At 36.9% G+C, this 21598-nt stretch overlaps 1 protein-coding gene across 1 annotated transcript in view; it reads left to right on the top strand.

The window, feature by feature from the left end:
* Nucleotides 1-21598, top strand: part of nf1a (neurofibromin 1a) — an 89435-nt gene that overhangs the window by 20614 nt on the left and 47223 nt on the right. Inside the window, exons 11-35 of the mRNA XM_056272008.1 lie at nucleotides 605-679; nucleotides 1278-1409; nucleotides 1489-1617; nucleotides 2114-2227; nucleotides 3777-3856; nucleotides 3943-4066; nucleotides 4392-4638; nucleotides 5148-5221; nucleotides 5343-5426; nucleotides 5505-5849; nucleotides 7684-7823; nucleotides 8072-8194; nucleotides 8578-8661; nucleotides 8778-8894; nucleotides 9070-9251; nucleotides 9342-9553; nucleotides 10342-10503; nucleotides 11835-11938; nucleotides 12116-12251; nucleotides 13904-13966; nucleotides 19145-19303; nucleotides 19470-19567; nucleotides 20034-20180; nucleotides 20381-20527; nucleotides 21425-21535. Of these exons, the coding sequence (XP_056127983.1) occupies nucleotides 605-679; nucleotides 1278-1409; nucleotides 1489-1617; nucleotides 2114-2227; nucleotides 3777-3856; nucleotides 3943-4066; nucleotides 4392-4638; nucleotides 5148-5221; nucleotides 5343-5426; nucleotides 5505-5849; nucleotides 7684-7823; nucleotides 8072-8194; nucleotides 8578-8661; nucleotides 8778-8894; nucleotides 9070-9251; nucleotides 9342-9553; nucleotides 10342-10503; nucleotides 11835-11938; nucleotides 12116-12251; nucleotides 13904-13966; nucleotides 19145-19303; nucleotides 19470-19567; nucleotides 20034-20180; nucleotides 20381-20527; nucleotides 21425-21535 (3389 nt within the window). The remainder of the gene's footprint in view (nucleotides 1-604; nucleotides 680-1277; nucleotides 1410-1488; nucleotides 1618-2113; nucleotides 2228-3776; nucleotides 3857-3942; nucleotides 4067-4391; nucleotides 4639-5147; nucleotides 5222-5342; nucleotides 5427-5504; nucleotides 5850-7683; nucleotides 7824-8071; nucleotides 8195-8577; nucleotides 8662-8777; nucleotides 8895-9069; nucleotides 9252-9341; nucleotides 9554-10341; nucleotides 10504-11834; nucleotides 11939-12115; nucleotides 12252-13903; nucleotides 13967-19144; nucleotides 19304-19469; nucleotides 19568-20033; nucleotides 20181-20380; nucleotides 20528-21424; nucleotides 21536-21598) is intronic.

Below are 21598 nucleotides of genomic sequence, written 5' to 3' on the forward strand. Positions count from 1 at the left end.
GAAGAAAAAGTGTGATTATTCCTTAATTAATTTTTGATAATAATTTATTATTATTAAATTGACTGAGATATCTAAATTCTACTGTACAACCCTAATATATCAAGTTAAACCGAACTTTTATTTTGACGGGTTGTGGTGAAAACCTTTGAGTTTCCGTGTGTTGATATAACGATAGTTTTTCTTAAATGAAACTAATGCTGATGAACTTCTGTGACTGTGAGAGCGGCTCTTGAAATGCATTCTGTTCTCATATAGAGAGACTGCAGAGGCTGAAAAACATAGCGAGCGTCACGCGTGCTTCAGTGTGTGTGTGCGCGCCACTCATTCACACAGACACGCAGAACATGTAGGATTTGTATTTAAATAGTCTTACTCTCGCGTCCAGATGCGTTCTCAGGTACCGAAATTTGGCACCGATTGATTTAATGTGAATCGGTACTCGGTAGTACTGACATTCGGTCAGTGCCATTAAAAGTACTGAGTTCGGTAACAGCTAAACTCAAGGTGCATGATTTTCTCTATGGTTTGTTGTAAAATCATTGCCACATCTATGTTGTAATATTTTCACAGAGATATTTTTTTGATAAATTCATTTCTTTACTAGGTATGTCTGGCCTCGACTTCTCCTCCTACCTTCCATTTCGTCCTGGTCAACTCCCTGCACAAAATTATCACCAATGTAAGTATGATTTCTTTATGGCCGTTCACATTGACCATGATTTGCGGTGCTCTAAAGTCATTCATTTGTAATGAGAGTTGACAATTTCCAACAGCACGAGTGAAAGTTTCCTGTGTGACGATACGAAAGTAATATGTAAATTATTATAATATTTAAATATTTAAATGAAAAAATTTAGTAATTTGTGATCAGATTTTCAATGGCCATTTAAGCCCAAAGTTTACATCTTAATAAGTATACAGTATATATTTTACACGTATGCTAGCATATGCGTACAGTCAAACACATAGCCTTTCAAAGTACAAAAATCGTGTAGCAGGCATGCAGTACTCGCATACTATTCTGGTGACGAAATTTGCGTCATGCGCACTGTATGCAGACCCTTACTTATGCGTAAAAACCAAAGTATACTTTTTTTTTTTTTTTTGCAGCCCTCCATTAATGTTTGGGGAACCATCAGAAATAATGCCTTATCAAAACTTTCACAATGAAATCGCATTCAGTGAGAACAGCATTGTCTCACTACAGAAGTGTGCTTTAATTGCTTTAATTTAGCTGTTCATTGATGATTAATATTTCATGTTCATGTTCCTGCTAGTCTCACCTGGACTGGTGGCCGAAGATTGACGCCATCTACTGCTACTCAGGAGAACTGCGCACCATGTTTGCAGACACACTGGGCCGAGTGATTCAGAGTCTCAGTGCCCATCCACCTCTGAGGATGACACCAGTAAGACAATTCTATACACTGAGAAACATTATCATCCAAACAGTTCATTATGTATAAATAGCACATCTTTTTCTTGCAGAGTCTGACATTTAAAGAGAAAATGACAACAAGTTTAAAGTTCAAAGAGAAGTCCACAGACCTTGATTCGCGTTCTCTGCTGCTGGCGCTGGTCAAACTCATTCACGCTGACCCCAAACTAATGCTGCATGTGAGTACAGGGCAGTAATATGGATTAAATAATCAGTTAGATTTTGTTAATATTATTATGAGTCACCTTTTGTATTAAAGGTAATTTGCTTACAGATGTCTCTGCATATTACGCTAGGATTGGAGAAAGTATTTTAACGTCAGAACAGCTAAGCACGTCACCTTAGACCCGTTGCTCCTTTAATTCTCATAAGAAGCTCCATTCAAACAGTGTTTGTGTTTTCTAGGGTAAATGTTTTCTGATTGGTTTAAATCCTGGATTATCCAGATTAGTTTTTACATGTGGATTTATTATTCTTTATTTTATTTTTTTTAAGATAACTTTTTCGTAGAAAAATCTTTCTCGTTTTTCACACTCCTTCCTTAACATGATTTGATGTGAATTGTGTGATTTTTGGATAAAATAGTGTCTCTACATGTAAACTTAGCACAGAGTTGTTGTTTAAGGATGATTCGGATCAAATTTGACTTCACTAATTGCATTTTCACACCATCAGAACCCAGGGAAACCTGGTCAAGAGATCCAGAACAGCACAGCTGAGCTCATCAAAGGTCTGGTCCAGCTGGTTCCTCTCACACACAGTGCTGAGCATTCCCAGGAAGCCATGGAGGTATGACGGTTTGTTTCTTTATACCTCTTATTTGTACCTCTTTCCATCTTTTATGCAGTGTCCCTCACTACTATGCAAAGTATTAGTATTGTTACAGTGTCAGTAGTTTATATAAATTAATAATGCTTACTCATTCTCTGTGTTAGCTGGGCCAAGAAATTTCCATTTATTTGTCACCAAAAGTGCGACTTTTGACAGATCCAGGGCTTTCGTGAAAACAACATTTTTGTATCCCTACCCACGGATTGTCAGATCGACAGAGGGTTATTAACATTACAGTTATTGTAAGGGTAGGTTTATCACAGAAAATTTTATAAATAACCGGTAATGTTTTCTGTGTGGACGTGGAATGAAGATTACCGGTATGAGCATGTAAGAAGTCTGCTTTGGGCCATTCATAAAGTTCTTATGGAGATGACGTGACTACTCATCGCTGTTTACAGTAAGCTTTTGAATAGTTATTCTATTTAAATATACACTAGAATAGATAATCATCTTTGACCGTTGCGCCACATCTCGCAGCTTTTTTTAACGTGTCGGACTCGAGACCCAGCCTTCTTTTCCATTCATCAGCGCTGTGGCTCTGCAGTTGGATACTATTATGCGCGTCTCGTGTTTTTAAGAGCAAAAACACCTTCTGTTTGAGCATCCCCTTATGCCTTTCACTCAGACGTCAAAAAATGTTGTCAGATAGTAAAACTAAAGTGCTTCTCCTCATGCGGGCAGATGAAGATAACGGCACGGCGTTTATAGATCACTTCCGATGACTGACATCACAGAATTTACCGGTATTTTGGAGCTGATGTGTGAATTGTCTCTTACTGATAAAAAGCCGGAAGGTCGTTGCTTGTGTGAACCGCATATTTGTGTATTTACTGGTAAAGTCATTTTGCCAATTTTACGGTCGTCATATCCTCTCTACCCATGATTTACTTCCGTAGAAACCATGGAAACACCAACGACTCTTTAATATACTATTGTGTTTTATTATAGACAACTGTTTGGATACCTTCATCGACAGAAAACTAATCATTGTTATATAGCTCAACACAGTTTGAATCCATGTTTGTACCCAAAAAGGTAGATCAGACAACACTATTTTGTCAAGCGGGTAATGTAGCTTAATCAGAGAGAGCTTTATTTGTAGTAACAGTAATACAGCATTTTCTCCACCATACAATATTTGGTTATCAAACGTTACCGTAACAAAGTTCAAGTTCAGGGAAGGAGGAGGTGGACGTTAAACTTTCACCTCCTTAAATGAACAGTAACGTTAATACAACTTTATTACATTAGTATTACTTTAGTACATTAGTGTTACTTTGTTACATTACTTTATTGCATTATATTATATAATATATATAAAACTATTAAAAATGACAAAAGCACATAACAAAATGACTAAAACTTTAACTAAAATGAAAAATAAATAACTTAAAAAATGAATACTGTATTAGTATATAAATAATACTAAAATAACACTGCTACTCTGAGCCCTTATAATTGAGAATTTTTATTAAAAACAAGTGATTTACTCCTTCTCCCCCAGGCATTGCTGGTCTTACATCAGCCAGAAACCATTGAGCTGTGGAACCCTGACGCACCCATTGAGACCTTCTGGGACATCAGGTGGGCATGTTGTTAAGGTTGGTTAAAGTTGTTAAGTTGGCGAGTGGAAAGATTATCTTACTATATTCTCCTTATTCTCCTCTCAGCTCTCAGGTCTTATTTCTGATCTGTAAAAAGCTGATTGGACACCAGATGATCAACAGTACAGAGATACTAAAGTGGCTCAGGGAGATTCTCATATGCAGGAACAAGTTTCTCTTAAAGAACAAGGTAAACCGTTTTCATCGTAACTGATATCAGGTTCTTGATTTTTAACCTGTGGTTCTGTGCTCTTAAGTTCAGAATTATTACTCAAGTCTTTACGCATAAAATGTGATGTTTGAACAATATTTCATAGAAAGTCGCCTTTTGTAGAAGCAGACTTTTTGGGCAGTCATTTATTTTTGTAATTTAAAATTCTCTGAATATTACCAGTAAATCTGCATCAATAATGTTTTTAAATTAAAATTTGATACCGAAATCTATCTGAAAATAAAAATTCATCCTGAATTCTGTCAGATGAAATAAGCTCATTATTTGCTCCGTTGGTCTGCAGGAGTGTGCCACACAGGGCAGTCTCATCCCCATCAGCAAACAGGCTCAGACCAAGCTGGAGGTGTGTCTCTACACCTTCCTGTGGAGCCCTGACGCAGAGGCTGTGCTGGTGGCCATGTCCTGCTTCCGGCATCTCTGTGAGGAGGCGGACATCCGCTGCAATGTGGACGAGCTGCCCGTGCACACGGTCCTGCCCAACTACAACACCTTCATAGAGCTCGCCTCCGTCAGCAATATGATGGCAACAGGTTAGTGGTTAACCGTATTTGTAATATGGAATCAGACTGCCAGCTTTAAACTTGTGGGACACTATAATCTTTCCACCAAAATTCAGTTAAGGTCGAGTTTCACTGAGGTGAACATGGACTCCTTGTTAGCTGAGGTTTTGTAAAAGAAAAAAAGTTAAATTTAAATTTTTTCTGATTTTCTATCAAATGCTACGGAAGATCATTGAAAGATAAAAAGAATAAAGCATTTGATACTGATTTGACTAAATAATTTTTTTTGAACATGGTGTTTCATACTGATATGGCTAAATAAGTAAATGATCATGATTTAGCATGAAAAAAACAACATTATTTATTTATTTTATGGTGTGATTTTTACTTTATTTATTGCCACAAATATAGCATTTGATGCTGATATGGGAAAATGAATCATTCAATTGTTTTAAAAATGTTTGATTTCATGGCATGGATTCTTGGTCTCATTGCAAAATAAAACAGCCCATAAACTATATGTTCATTTGTGCGTTCAGGACGCAACACACTTCAAAAGAGAGTGATGGCACTGTTAAGAAGGATAAAGCACCCAACAGCTGGAAACATAGAGGTGAGGATATCATTGTGTGTGTCTACATATGCATGTTTCAGATTTTTATTTTTTATTGTAGCTCTTTCTCAACTCCTCTCTTATCTTTAGTTGACTCAAATTTGATCTTTTTCAATATTAGGCATGGGAAGACACACACGCAAAATGGGAGCAGGCTACTAAACAGATACTCAACCACCCGAAAAACAAAGTGGAAGATGGACAGGTAGTTAAAACTAGACTGATCAGTCAGTTACATAGTTTCCCCCACCTCCCCTGCTAACTGTTTTCTCTCTGTCCTCAGGAGTGGATCAACATGACAGGTTTCTTGTGTGCCCTTGGAGGGGTTTGTCTCCAGCAGCGCAGCACCCCTAGCCTAGGCACCTACAGCCCTCCCATGGGCCCCCTGACCGAACGCAAGGGCTCCATGATCTCCATGGGCTCTTGTGAGGTGAACAGCGAGACGTCTCTTAACAGGTTTCTGGAGCGTCTGCTGGCTCTGATGGTCTGTACACATGAGAAGGTGGGCATGCAGATTCGCACCAATGTCAAAGACCTCGTTGGACTGGAGCTCAGTCCAGCTCTCTACCCCATGCTCTTCAACAAGTTACGCAACAGCATCGGACGGTTTTTTGACACCCAGGGTCCGGTAAGAGATGCTAGCTATGACATGCAACAATAGGATTAGATATCATGTTAGAACATACTCAGAATATAAAGATCAGTCTTACAAAGAAATTGTTAATATTAAAATAAAAAAGAAGAAAGATTTATCAATAAAATAATAAATGTAATATTGCAAAATGTATTTATATTATTTGATACTGATTTTACTGACTATATTCTTTGATTTTATCATATTTACTAAATACATTAAATGGATGTAAAATCGGTACAACAAAATCACTAATTGTCGTGAAAATTTCACATAATAAAAATTCTCCTAAATTAATGCTACATTTTTTTAATACAGTAAACTGGCTATTCTAACAATAGATACAACAAACTACTAAACTTAACCAGCATTCAAATGTCTTCCCTCAAAAGCGGTCATGCATAGTTTTGGACACAAGGTGGCAGGAAACCTTTGTTGTCAAATCAATCCAGACTATGCGTCTTTTTAAATTCTGTCCACTCAGCACTCTGATCTTTTTAATCTAGAATGTTCTGACATGCATTGAATCGGAAAATGTTTGTTACTTTTCATTTGATGTAATATTTTCAGCATCATCTCTGAATCAACAAACACAATTGCCAAATGTTAAATATATTGTAATCATTACAATCACAACTTGTAATAATTGCTTTAATAAGCTCATTGTTTCTGCCTAAATTAATACATGTTAGCAAACTGACAAAATACAAAAATGATTTGTATTATCTGTCCATTCTACCATATGGACATTACTTGGACATTCACCACAGATTACTCTAAATTGTAATGTAGAAACATTTATTTTCTGTAAAGCTGCTTTAAAACAATGGGCCTCATTCATGAAACTTTCGTAAATATACGAGCAAATTCGAAGTAATTTGCGCGTAAAATGGACCTAAGCTGGTGTGTGGTGGGCGTTCTGGCGCAATATGGCTGCCGTCGCATCATCCAGGTGGATGCTGCACATTGGTGGTGGTTGAGGAGATTCCTCCTTCCTTGTAAAGCGCTATATAAATGTAACATATTATTATTATAATCCCCGCCTATGAGTTACAACTACGCAAATTGCGTGTCCAGGAACACTTTGGAATCTTCTGAACTTCCTTTTCAGGTTTGGCTCCAGTATATTGCATAAATGCTAAAAAGACTAATTGGCCATATGCCTAGAAATAAATATTAAATTATCATGTGTCCACCAAAGCATTTTTATCCAGCTAAAAAATGCCTGGTGCTCTTCTGAAAACAGCCAGCTGGTGGTGCTTGAAAAAGCTCTTTGCAAGTGCAGCGTTTTTCCAGATGAGATATTTTGGTTGCTATGATACAGAATATCCATGGCAGTAATGTGTTACTACTATCTTATTTTGAAGAATATTACTGAATTTAAAAATGCAGTAAACTGCAAGATTAACTTCTCCATTGTTGTTCAGTCGTTGTACAAGTAGGATGATAGGTCGGTGTAGTATTTGTCCCGCCCCATCTCCACTTTGATTGGACAGCTGGGTAAAAAGTGACAGTGACGAGTGCTGCCTATTACCCAAGGTTGAACAAAAAACAAAACAAAAAAACCCCAGGGCAAATCAACTCGTGAAATATTATTGTGGTACATAGTGCATCAAATGTCATCAGTTTGCCTAAATTAGAACGCAGAACGTTCAAATGTTTTACGCACCATTTACACGTAGTAGGGAGCAGGTGCAAGTTTCTGTCGTACCAACTAACATTTTGAAAATACGAACATTTTTGTGAATCCGAATTGATGTCAGAATGGCTTTACGAACGATTTACACAATTTTTTATTTTAATTTAATTAAATTATTTTCTTCTCCAGGTTCCCATTACAGACATGAACACACTATTTGTAGAGCAGACCATCGCCATCATGAAGAACTTGCTTGACAGTCACACTGAAGGAAGCTCAGAGCATCTCGGTCAAGCCAGCATTGAGACCATGATGCTCAACCTGGTTAGGTAAGACTTTACCCCTTCACATGTTTTTATTCATAGCTATTCATTTTAATATCAGCTCTGGATTTGCATAGATGGTTGGTGTTTTGATGAAAAGAGCATTTGAAGATTTTTCTTAATGCTCTCTCTCTCTCTCTCTCTCTCTCTCTCTCTCTCTCTCTCTCTCTCTCTCTCTCTCTCTCTCTCTCTCTCTCTCTCTCTCTCTCTCTCTCTCTCTCTCTCTCTCTCTCTCATTTTTCTGTCGTTCTTAGGTATGTGCGCATTTTAGGGAATGTTGTCCATGCCATTCAGATCAAAACCAAGCTGTGTCAGCTTGTGGAGGTGATGATGGAACGCAGGGACGACCTCTCCTTCTGCCAAGAGATGAAATTCAGGTAAATTTACACTATACTGTTCAAAAACAGTATATTGTTTTTGAAATATTTTTTATGATCACCAAGGCTGCATTTATATAATCAAAAATACTGTAAGAACAGTAATATCGTGAAATATTATTACAATTTAAAATAACTATTATCTATGTTAATTTATTCCTGTGAAGGAAAAAGCTGAATTTTCAGCAGCCATTTTTTTATGCATCCTTGCTTAACAAAAGTATTCTTTTAGTTTTATTTTCATCCATCTCTGATTTGCATTTTTTCACCATCTCTCTGTTTTGTCACATAAAAGAAAACATTATTGTCATCTTGATTTGTTGTGATCATTTAGTTTGTGAATCATGAGGTTATGGAATGTCTAACTTTGCTGTTTTTCTCAGAAATAAAATGGTGGAGTACCTTACAGACTGGGTGATGGGAACCTCCAATCAAGCAGCGGACGATGACATCAAATGTCTGACCCGGTATATTGCCTTTGCAGTTTCATAGCGTTTATTAAATGTTTAGTTTCTTAAAACCGGTGGTTTTGCCAATTGCATGTTCTTTTCTCATTCTGTGTTTATTCAAACATGTCGTACAGGGATCTGGACCAAGCGAGTATGGAGGCAGTAGTTTCATTGTTAGCTGGTCTTCCCCTGCAGCCTGAGGAGGGTGATGGCGTTGAGCTCATGGAGGCCAAATCTCAGCTCTTCCTCAAGTAGGATCATTCATTCAACTCTTTTGTTTTGTCCTTTAAAGAGGACCTATTATGGTGCTGCAACAATGTAAAAAATGTGAAAAATAAGTTAGGTGTTTTTTGGGGGGGGGGTGTCTTAATATGGCCTCTTTAAGGTCAGTTTTCTGGGCAGTCATCTCATCTCTTTCTCCTTTAGGTACTTCACACTGTTCATGAACCTGTTGAATGACTGCAGTGAGGTCGAGGAAGACGGCCAGCAGGTGGCAGGGCGGAAACGTGGCATGTCTAGACGACTGGCATCTTTGCGGCACTGCACTGTGCTGGCCATGTCTAACCTGCTCAACGCCAATGTGGACAGCGGCCTCATGCACTCCATTGGTGAGAAGCACTTACATTATCATTGATTCTTACTGTAATTGGTGAGTCATTATGAGTGAAGAAAAAAGGGATTCTGATATCTCTGAACAGGTCTAGGGTACCATAAGGACCTGCAGACACGGGCTACGTTTATGGAGGTTCTCACTAAGATCCTTCAGCAAGGGACGGAGTTCGACACACTCGCAGAGACGGTGCTTGCAGACCGCTTTGAGAGACTTGTTGAGCTGGTCACCATGATGGGAGATCAGGGTGAACTGCCAATAGCCATGGCACTGGCCAATGTGGTCCCTTGCTCTCAATGGGTGAGAGATATTAACAACTGTTTAACTTTTACAGTTTTGACAAAATAAGAACATTTAAAGAGTTCATGCCTATTCAAAAACATGCATGAAAAGGTTTTAAAGGTCTATAAACTCTATCATGTTGAGTTAAAAATATATATTTTTCCTTACTTAGCTAGGTTTAGATGCTGAACAATTCATTCAAAAATATATAAAAAAGTTTTACACAATAATGAAAACTCGGTGTGAATTGTTTTTTATTTTTCCATGCTATTATGAAATGGCCAAACAATTATGGTTCACCAAAAATAATGGTAACGCTTCCTTTTACAGTCCTGTTACCCATGTTGTACATACTATGTACTTATTATAGTAATTACAATTACTGGGTAATAACTAGGTACTAACCCTGAACCTACCCCTAAACCTACCCCTAACCCATGTACTTACCTTATATTAGCCAGTACTTTCTAGGTAAGTACACTGTAAGTACACGTAAGTACTGTACTGTAAAAGGAAGCGTTACCAAAATAATTTACTCACCCTCATGTCATTCCAAAACTGTTTGACTTACTTTCTTCTGTGGACCATAAAAGAAGATATTTTGAGAGATCTTTTCTTTTTTGGACCATACACTGGAATTCAATGTGGTCCATTGTTGTTCTCAGTTATCTTCAGAATGTCTTCTTTTGTTCTATAAAAGATAAAAGTCAAATAGCCCTTTAACACTGTTTTGCTCACTAAGAGTAATACATTGGGTGTATTGGCCATTGGAGAGCTGTTGCGCTCAATGTTCTGATGGTTTTCAGGATGAGCTGGCCAGGGTGTTGGTGACACTGTTCGACTCTCGCCATCTGCTGTATCAGCTGCTATGGAATATGTTCTCAAAAGAGGTGGAGCTGGCCGACTCTATGCAGACCCTCTTCAGAGGAAACAGCCTAGCCAGCAAGATTATGACCTTTTGCTTTAAGGTAACGTGACACAGTGGCAGTCAAAGAACATTTTCAGTCTTCAATGTCTTTGCAGAAATATTCCAAAGAGAGACTCAAATATTTATTTGCCCTGATATGGTGCAATCTTTGTACAATCGATATTTGTACAATCGTTCAAATGCTTGGGTTCAGGAAGGCTTTTTTTTATGTAATTTAAAGTTTATTGTGCTCACTTAGGCTGCATTTTCTTGATCAGAAATACAGTAAAATGTAATATTTTGAAATATTAATTCAAATATTAATTCACATTTAAAGGTTTTGTAATTGTAAATGTAATTTATTCCTGTGATGCAAAGCTGACTTTTCAGCATCAGTCTTCAGTGTCACGTGATCCTTCAGAAATCATTCTAATATTTTGATTTGGTGCTCAAGAAACATTTTTTATTATCATCAATGCTGAAAACAGTTGTGCTGCTTAATATTTTTGTGGAAACCATGCTGCATTTTTTTTCAGGATTCTTTGATAAATTGAAACCTCAGCATTTACTTGAAATAGAGATCTTTTGTAACATTTATAAATGTCACTTTTTAATCAATTACATGTATTTAGTGCAAATTGGTAACACTTTACAATAAGGTTTCATTAGTTGAACATGAACTATGGATTAACAATACTTCTACATTAATCTTAATTGCTGTTAATTTCAACATTTTCTAAAACCTTGTTAAAATCAAATGTTGTATTTGTTAGCATTTAGTTAATGCACTGTGAACTAACATGAACAGCTGGATTTGTATTAACTCTTTCCCCGCCAGTGGTTTTGAAAAAAGTTGCCAGCCACTGCCAATATTTTTGACAATTTTCACAAAAGTTTTAATGGCCCCCAGAATACATTGTTGTATGAATATCTGAATATTCAATATATCGAGAAAAAAAAAAGAACAGGGCCTCTTGCTTTTCAACAAAAAAGCAATACATCAATAAACAATAAAACCTGTTTTATTCTAGCTTCATGCATTATTTGTTTATCAACACTTGAATGTGGTTAAGTTTAATAATAAAAAAAGCTGAGAAAAATGCTTTTTCTCAGAACGATGCAGAACGATGATCAAAACATAGATGGAGAAGGTTTAGTCCATTAACAACGTTATTTTACATTTTCTCTTTGTCAGCATATGCATATTTTACACATGCATATGCTTACATATGATATTGCGGTCTTTATCGCTGATATCTTCTTCGCCTGTGTTTTGATCAGGAGATTCTGTACTCTTTCAGAAGATGTATTAGCAACAAAAATAAATCTTAATGGCCCCAAACTTTTGAACAATAGTGTATATGCACTTAAAGTCTGGCACCCTGTTTGCAGGTGTATGGAGCTGCATATCTACAGAAGCTTCTGGAACCGCTGTTGAAAGGAATCATCACCACTCCAGAGTGGCAGCAGATCAGTTTTGAAGTGGACCCTACCAGGCATGTTTACCTAGTTAAACTCATATTGTTGACACTGTTTATTCAGGTCATGCTTTCATTTCACTTTTGATGAAGTTCCTCATGCTGTACATTTTAAAACTCTTTAAAGTACAGAGGTGTTTTTTTATCATCGTCGTCATTCTTCTGATTTTTTTTACTTTTCTGTCTTCTCTTTAGGCTCGAACCAGCGGAGAACCTAGAGGAGAACCAGAAGAACCTGCTGCAAATCACAGACCGCTTCTTTCTGGCCATCATCAACTCTTCAAGCGAGTTTCCTCCACAGCTGCGCAGTGTGTGCCACTGTCTGTATCAGGTATGCTCACTGCCTAATGCAGTCTGCTTTTCTTTCTTTCTTTCTTTCTTTTTTACCACTGTTACTGCATCCTCTGAATGACTGCATTGAGGCTGTCTTTCATGCTTGGGCATTCACTGATCAGTCTTCCAGTCACTTCTAACAAGAGAAACTGCTCTTATCCTCTCTTGCACTACTGCTCACCTCTGCCTGCCTGTGAACGAATATATCAGACAGTTTTTTGTTTTGTTTTATTAGATCGTTTTCCTCAGATACACTGCCATTCAAAAAAAAGTTTGGGGTTGTTACGTTTTTTTGACATGTTTTGAAGAAGTGTGGGACTGTGGCATTCAAAGTGCAAAAAAAAAGTTTACTGTTAAATCATTATGACCTGTTCTTAATACTGACTTTAAACTAAATTACATTTTATGGTGGATGATTCTACTCCCAGTATCAGCATTAAAGTTTAATGTATCAGAGTATGATTTCAAATGGCATAAAAGGTCTCCTGAATCCTTCGCTCTGCTCTACATGCAACAACAGACATTACAGATTAATTTTGGTAAGCAAACTTATTTTAACATTGCTTTCAGATGTATTGTGATAGTCTAAATGTCATGAGCAGGTACAAATGTCACAATTCTCCCAGCTGCAATAAACCGTATAGATATATCACACTTCACACGAATGACTTTGGCATTGATGTTAACATTTCTACATTGATATACTGTTAACAATTTATCCAGCCCACATTTTAAGTTGCTTCTACTTGAGTGTACAAAAATAATTATTTTGGGGGGTTTTTCCATTATGAAAATTGAGGGAGGTGTTTATGTAGCTGGTAGTGTAACTTCTTTTTACTAAAATGAAAGTACCAAGTTTTCTTGCAAAAGTGCCACATCTCAGATACTCTGTCAAGGGCACCATCTTGTGGACGGTGATCCTTACACTTGTTTTTTAAACAGAAAAGAAAGCATTGAATGACGAAAACACCTTTTCTTTTCCTCTTTCCTATTACATGTAGTTTATTTCCCTTTCTTGGCATTTCCTTTCATGGCCTTTCTTGTCTTGTTTGTAATCACGAGGATCGGGTTGTGATTTTTGGCTCAGTAAGTCCCCATTAAATCAAAATGATAGTTTTGTGGCATCTAGATAGCTTGGAGGTCATCTCTATGCTAGTGATCTCCTAAAGGTTTCCGTTTAGTAGATACGCACATTTAAAGCAAACAGTCTTTCCTTTCAGGAATAACAGAATGAAAATATCGTTAACTCGCCCTACCAAATGAGCTACATCCATCAGTCCTGTTACACACTTCCTTTTATCTTCTGCACGGTCCAATTATATCCTCATTGACACCTATTCTGGTCTTTCATTTTCCACTAATATCTTCACGCTCTTTATGTATTCATACTTTGTTTGCTTGGGCCGAAAGCTCGCTTTCCCTTCTCCACTGTAGTATCTTTGCAGCCTTTGCTTTACGTTCTGCTTGGAAAGCATCAGCCGGTGTTTCTTAATCCCTGAAATGAACATGAATGAAACTGTTGGTAGATCAGCTGTTAGGAAGGCAGTGGTTGTGTTGTCTGCTCCTTCATTGTGGCTGTATGCACTGTGGCTGTGCTGAGTACAGTTGTGTAGCTGCTGTGACCTCTCTGTGCTCATCTCTGCCCTGTAGGCTACTTGCCACTCCCTTCTGAATAAAGCCACTGTTAAAGAAAAAAAGGAAAACAAAAAATCCGTAAGTGTTATAGCATTTAATTTTTTTCTTTAGCTGCCATTTATTATTAGTTTGGGTTTATTCATACCATAAATGCAACGTGTTGCTTTTCAATATATTATTTTATATATTATGATTTTTTTGTTTTATGGTTTTGAGTTGTTTTTCGCCAGAACATGTTCAGAAACACCTGTGTAAACATGGTTTTCTTACGAAGACACGTCCATTTTCAACTCAGCATAGTGGGGAAAACGTAGAGATAAACAAAATAATTGTACTGCTTTGAACCAACTTTTCTTTTTTTATTATTATTTTTTATTTCAACCGTTGTGGACTGGGTCAGTGATGGTGGGTAGGTGGGATCAGTTCAGCTTTTCTATGTCTTACGGTAAAGCAGAATACTGTTTCTTTGTGAGGGTTTAAGGTCTATTCTAACATGAAGACTGCAATATCCACATATATGCAGTCCTGGAGCCTGGTACTGACTTGGTCTACCTTCTCAGAGCGTACATACTTTAAATTAAAAAACATTATGAATCTGTATTTTGGCTTCTGGAAGAGTCTTGTCTTTCTTGGAAAACTTTTAATGAAGGTGTTAAGTGATTTGCATGCGTTAAATACGATCTGATGAACATGTTTTCGCTACTCTGGCTTCTGTCATGTGCTCTATGGGTCGTCTTCAAGTCAATGGTTGTGCATGTTTTCACTTTGAGAAACCATTGGTGCATATGCATGTATAATAATGTATGTAATGGTGTAAAATGTCTTAATTATTCCCACCTTTTAATTTTCTGTCTGTTTGTATTTTCGCATTTCCTTTCTCTTTGGCATTTGCTGGGACCTTCACCACATGACCATAATGTTATAAAGCATGTTGCGTTTTAACGGCCTTTTTTTATTGCTGAATAATATGCTTTTTACAATAAAGAACAATAAAACACTGATTACCATAAAAATATATATTTTTTAAAAGCACAAGGAAAATGTGTTTACATGATATTTTAAAATTACCAGGCATAAAATTGGTGCATGTAAACACATTCAATAATTGTCAGTTTGTTGGTTTTCTTAAAATGATACACAAAGAATTAGTGTATTCCCTTGATGATAATTAGATTTTTTTAATGCAAATTTACTCATGAGATGTTTCATCTGATCAGTGATTGACTTTATAAATATTATCATAAGCTGAGACCCTTCATAGCCTATTTTAAGTCTCAGTATAATTAGTAGTAATTAGGGCTGGGTATGGAGTTGGATTCTTTTTAAACACCGAATTGCTTTGCCACCATCGAGTTTCATGTCTTGTCGTTTGGTGCCAAATTTCGAAACCTAAGGGGTTAATCTCGTCAATGTCAGTGAGGCATCAAGGAAAAACTTTAGGTTACACCCAGAGACCTTTCTCACCTGAGGCTGTAGTGTGCAAGCGTCCCAACCCCCATAGATGTAAAAGATCAAAAGTGTGGCTACATTTCACCAGGCTCGATGCCAACAGCGTGTGATGCAATATTTGCGACAAACATAATTTCTGCCAAGTCCGGCAACACTGCAAATCTGATGAAGCACTTAACAGTGCACGGAATAAACTTAAAGGGTTAGTTCACCCAAAAATGAAAATTCTGTCAGTATTTACTCACCCTCGTGTTGTTCCAACCCCGTAAGACCTTCGTTCATCTTCGGAACACGAATTAAGATATTTTTGATGAAATCTGACAGCTGGATCACTCCTCCATACTAGTCCATAGGCTTCTTCAGGGATCGAAACTGGGCGGCCCAAAAGATTATGAAAGACATCGTTAAAATAGTCCGAGTGATTACAGTGGCTCAATCTTAAGTTTATCAAACGACGAGAATACTTTTTGTGCGCAAAAACAAACAAAAATAACGACTTTATTTCAACTATTCATTTCCTTCTCTTTGGGCCTCTAGTCAGTTAACGTAGTGCGATTCCGTAGAGCAACGTCACACGTAGGCTCACTATTGGCCGACGCTGTCATGTGCGTGATGCGTGTGACGTACAACAACAGAAGCTTACGCTATTACACTAGTGAACTGACTCGAGGCCCACAAAGAAGGAAATGAATAGTTGAAATAAAGTCGTTGTTTTGGTTTTTTTTGCGCACAAAAAGTATTCTCGTCGCTTGATAAACTTAAGATTGAGCCACTGTAGGCCGGCAAGTTCAATCCCTGAAGAAGCCAATGGACTAGTATGGAGGAGTGATCCAGCTCTCAGATTTCATCAAAAATATCTTAAATCATGTTCCGAAGATGAACGAAGGTCTTACGGGGTTGGAACAACACGAGGGTGAGTAATTACTGACAGAATTTTCATTTTTGGGTGAACTTACCCTTTAAGAGCAGAAAGTTGCTCTGTCTTCGACTGCAAGAAGAACTGGAGCGCGTCACATAAATGAACCGAAACTCAGCAGGCTACTTGCCTCACAGACATGAGAAATAGGCATATAGAAAGCTTGAAATGTCTACTTTTAAACTAACCAATTCGTATCGAAAACAAATACTCTCTGATTATGTAATCCAAATGTAAGGTGCATTTCTCTCTATAGGTCAGCGCGCATTCACTATACTGTGATGATGACGAGTCAGCAACATCAACTTCATCTTTGCAGTAGGCTTGGGCGGTATCCAAATTTTGATACCGTCAAACCTCCTCCCTATTTTACCGCGGTATACGGTATTACCGCGTGATAATTCAAAATTATGACATAAGGCTCAGACGGCATCACCAAACTGTTGGTTTGTGCAGGGATGAGTCACAATTTTCGAATATTCAATTATTTGATTTTATTATAGAATATGGAATAGGTTGTGGGATTATTGTCTAAAAAAATCCCCATGTTTTCCGTTCTGATGCGGTGGTGACACGTTCAACCAGAGGGTGGCGATGCCAATAATGCATCTAAAAGCTGTCAATCAACTCTCAGACAACAGGAGAAGATGCACATTGTGAGCGGAGCATGTGAGCGGAGTGGTAATATTTCCTCCAGAGCAGAGAGCGCATTTCTGAAGATCACGCGCCGCGCGCTCAGAATGCCCGCAGTGACATGCTGGTTCGAAAACATGTGAAGTAGGGCTGCCCGTGCACGACTAAAGTTTTTTTTTTTTCTAGTTGACTAGTAGTAGTTGATTTAAGCCATTAGTCTAATCACATATTTATATTGATTAAATTACTTAAATATATATAGGAGAGAATGCTAAACCATAATGAGCGTTTTCGTAATATATTGCCTATTCTGCATCTCAAAGCACGCATAAAGCTTGGCACAAAGAACCGGCAAAAGTAATTATAATGCATGAAACATTTGAATTGTTTATTAATGATAAACTTTCTATGTCAGTGGCTGCACAGATAAAGTTTACGATGCAGACTCGCATCTTCGCAGTAGTGAACGCGCATAGAGAGAAATGCACACTTCATATGAATTAGCCTACAGAGAGCAGCCCATTTCTTTTAGTTTTTAATTGTTTTGTTTAAAAGTAGACATTTCAAGCTTACTATATATATACACTTCTCAGATATTTAAGGCATCTATCTTATACGCTGAGTTTCGTTTTTTTAGAAGACGCGCTCCAGTTCACGCGCCGGTGCCTCCGTGTCCGGCTTATATTGTCTAATATATATGCTTCTTATTTATTAATCCAGGCAATTCGTTGATGAAACATTGATTAAAATTAAGATACAATTTATACAAAATGAAATTCACTTTAAAGAAAGGCTTTCTACAAAACAAAATGTAATAAGTGGTCAAAAATCATGTCTGATCCATTCCAAATGTTTTCCAATATTGGGCATCTTATCATCCTATCTTATTCATCTCATGCAGTTTCCTTTTCATATAATCAACATAGATGAAATAAAAAAATAACAACATTATATTATTAAACATAAATATGAAAAGAAATAAGTTTTTTTTTTTTTTTTTACTTATAGCCTATTTAAGTGTCACACCGCTCCGCTGTATAGCTGTGTAGCCTACATGCATGTGTGCGTGCATATGGTGGAGGGGTGCGGTTTTCGAATAATAATCAAATAATACCAGGCGATCTTCAAATATTATTTTTGCTTGAAATGCCCATCCCTGCCAAACTGCAGAAGTCGTGTTCTTCTTCGAGACCAGGTCACTCGGTGCGCAACTTGCCATCTTTCCCCCTCTCTCCCCGACTCTTTCTCCTCCACACTGTCACGTGATGACAACCACACATAAGCATTTTTAGCCATTAAATAAATTATATTTAATGTTTAATCCTTGTCTCCTATATAAGTGCATTGGATTTTTTTTATGACGGTATGACGATATTGAAACTGATACCGTTGCTATTTTTAGATCCCGCGGTATACGATATTACCGTATTACCGCCCAAGCCTACTTTGCAGCCAACACTGGCTCAGAAAACACTAGTTAATAAACAATTAAAATGTCTCTTTGCTATTTTTTCCTGACACATTCATAATATCATTAGACTACTTTTGCCAGTGCTTTGCGGCAAGCTTTATGTGTGCACTTGGGCGCGACTCTAGGCATTCTGTATATTTCATAAAATTGGTATCGCAAAAAGTATCGTTCAGGAACTGGTATCGAAGTCAAGGTATCTGTATCGATATCGAAAAATTTTGAACGATACCCAGCCCTAGTAGTAATAATTCAGTCCTCTACAAAGGATTTGTATTATAGGTGCGGTGGAACTGCAGACACATATTGTACTCAATTGAGTATTGTATATAAGGGTGTGTATCCTCTGTCACGCATTGTTCTGCAAACATTTATTTTGGTTTGTAAGGGATTGTTTAATGTGTGGTAATGTGATTGTGGTAATGTTTATTAGTACTGTGTATGTACATGTACAAGTCTGACGTCTGATTATTAATTTGTACTGTACAAACACTGTATAGTATCAAGTCTCATGACACTGGTTTCTTTCTTATAGAGCCTGTTTTACCTGACAAAACATATTTATAAATTATTTTTCCCTTCTTTCATTCACACATTTTGTTCTTCATTATATCCTTTCCTGATTTGTTTTCTTTTATTTGTTTTGTTGTTTTTAAATAAAAATTATCATGATATATTAAATAATCAACAATATATCAAAAAGAATTTGACTTGTGCCTGTCATTTACCTATAATTCATCCTTCCGGCACTCAACTGTTTCCTCTTGCTTTCCTCCATCCGTTTGTGCAGGTGGTCAGCCAGCGTTTTCCTCAGAACAGTATTGGTGCAGTAGGAAGTGCCATGTTCTTGCGCTTCATTAACCCAGCTATTGTATCACCGTATGAGGCGGGCATCCTAGACAAGAAACCCCCACCTCGCATCGAGCGTGGCCTCAAACTCATGTCCAAGGTAAGTGTGAGTAAAGTTATGCCAGATTCATACATATCTTTCATTTTCATCATCTGATGACTAACTGGCAAGATTAAAAGTTGATTTATACCACACTCAGTTAATAGCAAAATTTGTTTTTCTACATATATTTCTGCTACAGTATTTTTTTATTTTTTTTCTCCAGATTCTCCAGAGCATTGCTAATCATGTCCTCTTTACAAAAGAAGAGCATATGCGGCCCTTTAATGATTTTGTGAAAAGCAACTTTGATGCAGCCAGAAGGTTTGATTGTTTCTCACAATATGTATTGTAACTAACCGTTTTTTCTTTATCTCTTTATGGTTTAAAAAAGCCCTTCTGAACACTATAATTTACACAATTAAAATTGTCATAGTAATGAACCAATATGCTACTGTAAGTAGCTAGTTAGAGGCATGTGTTGTAACTGTATTTTCAGAGAGCACCTAATTGGACTATATTTGTGCTAGATGTTCAATAATACTTTTGATACTTTAACCTGGAAGCGAAAAACTTTACATTTTAAATATGCATATTTGCTAAAAGTAACTTTTGCCACGTTTAGGGGTATGCAAGCATATATGTGGCCTTAAAACTTGAAGATACGTAATAAAGCCATAACTCCATTTGGGATTTTATTTGTACTTGAAACTCAATGTTTTAAACCATTTGCTTCTCAAAAACTTCTTGACCCTTGGAGCTTCAAAATGGCAAATTTTTGTTTTGGCAGGTTCTTCTTGGATATTGCATCTGATTCTCCGCCGAGTGACTCCGTGAACCATAGTTTGTCTTTTATCAGTGACGGCAACGTGCTTGCCCTGCACCGTCTGTTATGGAACAACCAGGAAAGAATTGGCCAATACCTTTCCAGCAACAGGTAAGATAGCTTCTAGATATACAAAGAAGGTCATGTCAGTTACAAGGTCTGTATGCTTCATTGTTTTTTTTTAGTAACTAACTAATTTAGATAAAATTTGTGTCCTGTTTCCACATTAAATGTAAAAGAGTTTTGAATATGGAAAAATATGTAATGTCTTAAACCGGATACAAATGTTGTAATCAAACTTTAAACCATAGGGACCACAAGGCAGTGGGTCGTAGACCATTTGACAAGATGGCCACCCTCCTGGCGTATCTGGGTCCCCCTGAACATAAGCCAGTAGCTGACACACACTGGTCCAGCCTCAACCTCACCAGCTCAAAGTTTGAGGAGTTTATGACAAGGTGACTGTTCTTGCTTTTGCCAAAAGCTAGTGTTTCTTTTCTCTTCAGTTTTTACCCAGATATAGCCAGAGTAAAGATTGTCATATAAACTGAGCTTTCCAGTTAACAGCATGATTTTGCTGGTGTGATTCTGACATTTTCTCTGTCTGGAAATTATAGTATCTATTTATCTCTATATATTTGTTTTTATTTTTCCATATATTGTTTATTTATAAATAAATAATATGGATTTAAAAAAGGCTGTAGATCAAATGTAATTTTACTTATCAAAGTATAATTTATCATTTATTACTTTTTCGAATTTGTTAAATTGGTGGTAAATGTCGGTCAACTCAAGTTAGTTGTTTGCAAAATAGAAAATACTGGTCTGTGCTTTCGTACAGATTACAGAAATGATTTTTCTTGTGAGTTTCAGTTTGATCTCTCCTCATAATTAACTTTTACAGTTTGTTTTTGTTAGGCAAAGCACATTAATATTATTTGTAAAGCGCATTTCCCACACGCCTGTAATTCAGTTTAATTTTTTATTGGTTTTGGCTTGGTTTTATAATGTTGTTTAATATGAATGGCACTAATTGGGGTCTATTTTATAGTTTTTATTCTGTATAATGGTAAATTTGAATGCTTTTTTATGGAGTGAGGGGGACTAAAATACATATGAATAGTGTATTTGCTTTATTTACTTGTACCTGTAAAATGTGACATACAGTGATGCGACTTGTGTTTTGACCCGCTGCATCTTACATTCTGTTGTGGCTTTTTAAAAACAAATACATAGAAATACAGTATATAAATACATAGTTGTTTAAAAACTTTCAAGAAATTGTGCTTTTAATCAATAACAGCCCTAATTTAAATCAGAGAAAAAAATATTGTTTTTTTCCCCTTGGTTTTCAGGCATCAAGTCCATGAGAAGGAGGAATTTAAAGCTTTAAAGACCCTCAACATCTTTTACCAAGCTGGCACATCTAAGAATGGCAATCCTGTATTTTACTACATTGCCCGCAGGTAAGAGCTTTATTTTTGATTTATGCTCTCTTTTGGTGTAAAACCTGGCCTGTTGCTAATTGT

This window comes from Rhinichthys klamathensis, unplaced genomic scaffold (assembly GCF_029890125.1).
Source record: "Rhinichthys klamathensis goyatoka isolate OS25496 unplaced genomic scaffold, OSU_Roscu_1.1 h1tg000329l_1, whole genome shotgun sequence".
Lineage (NCBI taxonomy): Eukaryota > Metazoa > Chordata > Actinopteri > Cypriniformes > Leuciscidae > Rhinichthys > Rhinichthys klamathensis.